General features: G+C 44.6%; 1 protein-coding gene across 1 annotated transcript; it reads right to left on the bottom strand.

The window, feature by feature from the left end:
- Positions 1 to 450: 450 nt before the first annotated feature.
- LOC130735721 (uncharacterized) lies at positions 451 to 3,697 on the bottom strand. The gene is made up of 3 exons (XM_057587630.1): positions 3,602 to 3,697; positions 2,739 to 3,512; positions 451 to 633 (listed from the first exon to the last, which is right to left on the bottom strand). Exons 1-3 carry the CDS (start codon positions 3,695 to 3,697, stop codon positions 451 to 453), a joined length of 1,053 nt encoding a protein of 350 aa, XP_057443613.1.
- Between the last annotated feature and the right edge of the window lie 410 nt (positions 3,698 to 4,107).

The following is a 4,107-nucleotide window of genomic DNA, read 5'->3' on the forward strand; positions in this document are numbered from 1 at the left end:
CTATCAAAGTCCATTGCCAGCTGTGATTCCGAATATCACCCCCTCAATATTAAGTTGATCAGGCCTAATACATCGAAGGTGAAAATTTAGAAAAACCCACTGGAACAATCAATGAGTTCCTATCATCCAGTAGTCACAAATATCCTGATATTACATCCTCAACGATTCTGATACGGAACCACACACCCTCAACATAATACGTATACTACCCAGTAGGAATCTCTCTAAGATTCCTTCTTCAGCTTCTGGCTTCCTTATAATCGCATCGGTGCAATACTACTTTCTAGGCTTAGTGTGTTATTCTAAACCTCGTGTAACTTCTATAGTTAAAACACGAGCAGCAGTCAAATAAATTCTTAGTAGGTGTAATAACTATAAGGTCAAAGCTCGACAGTAAGAGCAAGTTAGGTGTGTTGCACACACTACTAGAGTAATGAAGGGTATACTATACTAGAAATCAAAAGGAATATTTAGAAGGTTACCATCGTTCTTGCGCTCACCCCCAGCTAACCCCTCAACTCCTTCACCGTTCATGATGTAAACTCTCCCCCTTGTAGCTGAACGCTTTCCTTTCACAGCATTAATAGTTGGCTCCACCTTGGGTGCTCTACAATCGACGGCCAAATGCCCTGGCTGGTTGCAATTGAAACATCGAGGCCCTTGGTTCAGACATGCATTAGCATAGTGTCTAGTCTTTCCACACCTTAAACAGGTCACCTTTGGGTGTGCTGATTGGCTTCCTGCCCCTAGAGTGGCAGTAGTCAAATGCTTATAAGATCCTTGGGGAAAACTTCTCCCCTCCGGATGTTGATACGGCTTCCTCTGTTGGATTTTACCTCTCCCGTGGTAGTCTTGAGAACCCGACCTCATTGGTCCTCCAGTTCCAGCACGGTTCATCCTCTTGTTCTTCATCAGTTCTACCTCTGTAGCCTTCTCAACCAATGCCTGAAATCGCACAATCCCTAACGGTCTTACTGAGTCCTCAATGTCAGCCCTCAGCCCATTCACAAAGCGCTTGCACATGTAGGGTTCGTCAACCTGATTGCGGAAAAATCGGAAGTGTTTGGCCAAAGATTCTAGCTTAGCAGCATACTCTAGAATAGACATACTCCCCTGACGAAGAGTTAGAAACTGCGCCACACGCTCATCGCGAGCACTATAAGGAAAACATTTCTCCAGGAAAGCAGCACGAAACGAGTTCCAGTTCACCTCCACATGGTTTGCCTCCATAATCCCTCTGGCGCACCTCCACCAGTACTCAGCATCGCCCAAAAGCAGAAAGGTTGCCATGCCCACCTTGGCACCTTCAGCAGTCTGCAGTCTACTGAAAATCTTCTCAATATCTTGGATCCAAAGGTCTGCTTTATCAGGGTCAGTTCCACCAGTGAACTTAGGAGGATCCTGTGAACTTAGGAGGATCATGTCTCCTAAAGTCATTCAGTCCCTTGTTCTGGTCCAGAGTTACTTCTCTCTGACGGTGATGTTGGTCACGTGCTTCCTCAGCAGCGCGTCTCATAGCATTGTCATTTGCCTGTGCAGTCACAGCTTGGGCCATAGTGGCCATCATCTCAGCTAGTTGGTTAGAATTCACCATGTTCTGTTAAGTCAAACAAACAGTTAGTACTCATCATAAGATAGCATCTAGCATAGCCATACAACATGATTAAGCAGTAACTTCAATCAATTTCAAGCGAAAAATCGCTCGGCAGACAATCAATTTTCACTCTTTGCAGAGTCACACAACCTAGCACAGAAGACCTATTCCCCAAGGACTCCCGAAAGACTCGACAAGCTCTGATACCACTTGTAACATCCCGACTTGACGACTGGCCTCACGGTAACAACACGAGTCTTTTCAGTGCGCTTTGTCCTCACTCGCGCACTTCCCGGGAAAACTTCCCAGGAGGTCACCCATCACGATATTGCTCCAAGGCAAGCACACTTAACCATGGAGTTCTTATCAGTTGGGCTCCCGAAAAGAAGTTGCAACTTGTTTTCGGGAGCCCAATTCATAAGAACTCCATGGTTAAGTGTGCTAGCCTTGGAGCAATATTATGATGGGTGACCTCCTGGGAAGTTTTCCCGGGAAGCGCGCGAGTGAGGACAAAGCGCGCTGAAGAGACTCGTGTTGTTACCGTGAGGCCAGTCGTCAGATCGGGATGTTACAAATGGTATCAGAGCCGACCTCTCCCAGTACGGTGTGGTTCGGGAACGAACCAAGCGGAAGTTGGTGGGCCTGTGACACCCGGGGCCGACGAGGGCGGGGAGTGATCGCCGGTGCAGTGAGGCACGGACAAGGAGCGGCTCCTGGCAGGCTTCTAGGCGGAGGGGCACATGAATGAACCGATCTCACACCCGAACAAGAGGTATTCTGAGACTGTATAGGGATGGACTATACAGTTGAGGAGGGCATAAATGATTTGATTGATACTACTCATAAGAACAAGTTGCAACTTCTTTTCGGGAGCCCAACTCATAAGAACTCCATGGTTAAGTGTGCTAGCCTTGGAGCAATATTATGATGGGTGACCTCTTGGGAAGTTTTCCCAGGAAGCGCGCGAGTGAGGACAAAGCGCGCTGAAAAGACTCGTGTTGTTACCGTGAGGCCAGTCGTCAAATCGGGATGTTACAGTTAACCCTCCTTTTTAGATTGTTTGCCATGCTTGTAATGTCCTATTTATTAATAAAACACTTCTATTTGGCAATACTTGTTCTATTTTTTTTTATTTGATCCTAACTTCGTGCAACATTGGCTTATACGCTTTCAAGTATTTACCATTTATTGTCACACGTCGACTTTGACCATTTAACTCTTTAACCGAATAAGCATTGTTAGAAAGTATCTTCTCGACCTTAAATGGACCTTCCCAATTTGGGGCCCACTTGCCGTAAGCTCTATCATTTTTATCTACTGGTAAGATAACTTTCCAAACATAATCACCAACGATAAAGGATCGATTTCTAACCTTTTTGTTGTATGCCTTTGCGATGCGATTCTTTTGTCTGGTTAGAATGTCTAAAGCCAATATTCTATCTTCGTCGAGATTTACCAATTCATCGGGCATCATATTCCAGTAGTCCTCACTAGGGATTTCTTCTTGTCTTTGAATCCTACAAGATTGCAAGTAAACTTCCGCTGGTAACACTGCTTCCTGACCATGTGCTAGTGGAAAAGGTGTTGCCCCTGTGGCCGAATTTCGGTAAGCCCATAAAATCTGGCCTAGGGTTTCATGCCAGCTTTTAGGTTTTCGACCCACATGCTTCTTGATCAAACCGATCAAGGTTTTGTTGGCAGCTTCCACCTGACCATTTGCTTGGGCATAGTAGGGGGTCGAAGTTAGGAGTTTGATGCCCCAACACTCTGCGAAAGCTGCTACTTTTCGACCTACAAACACCGTGCCTTGATCTGTTGTGAGTGACTCAGGCAAACCAAAACGATATACAATGTGATTATGTATAAAGTCGATCACTGTATCTTGAGTAACATTTTGTAATGGAATGGCCTCCACCCACTTAGTAAAATAATCTATTGCCACAATTATGCATTTGTGTTGTCTTGATGAAGATAGGTTAATCTCGCCAATTAAGTCTAAAGCCCAACCTCTGAACGGCCATGGTTTGATGATGGAATGCAACTCACTGGCTGGCACATGCTGGATCCCTGCGTGCTTTTGGCAATCCTGGCAACCCTTCGCATATTCGATGCAATCCTCACTACTAGAAAAACTAGTTTTCACATCGGGTATTTTTGAGTTTTAACATCGGTTTTTATCCGATGTAAACAATGTTGATGTGGTATCTCCTAACCTTTTCACATCGGGTTTATAACCGATGTGAAAGGTATACCTTTTACATCGGTTAAGTCAACCAACTGATGTGAAATGTACACTTTTCACATCGGTTCAGTCAGCCAACCGATGTGAAATGTATACCTTTCACATCTGTTCAGACAGCCAACCGATGTGAATTGTATACTTTTGAAATGTATACTTTTCACATCGGTTAGACAAAAAACCGATGTGAAATGTGTATACTTTTCACATCGGTTTTTTGAACCGATGTGAAATGTATACTTTTCACATCGGTTAGACTAAAAACCGATGAAAA

The sequence above is a fragment of the Lotus japonicus genome, chromosome 1 (genome assembly GCF_012489685.1).
Source record: "Lotus japonicus ecotype B-129 chromosome 1, LjGifu_v1.2".
Lineage (NCBI taxonomy): Eukaryota > Viridiplantae > Streptophyta > Magnoliopsida > Fabales > Fabaceae > Lotus > Lotus japonicus.

What these genes read in the sequence shown, in the direction of transcription:
- LOC130735721 (XM_057587630.1), bottom strand. Translation starts at nt 3,697, where the DNA reads ATGCGAAGGGTTGCCAGGATTGCCAAAAGCACGCAGGGATCCAGCATG. An exon ending in CAAACCATGGCCGTTCAGAG is followed by an intron (nt 3,513 to 3,601) that starts GTTGGGCTTTAG and finishes TATTTTACTAAG; the next exon opens with TGGGTGGAGGCCATTCCATT. An exon ending in ATAAGCCAATGTTGCACGAA is followed by an intron (nt 634 to 2,738) that starts GTTAGGATCAAA and finishes AATTGCAACCAG; the next exon opens with CCAGGGCATTTGGCCGTCGA.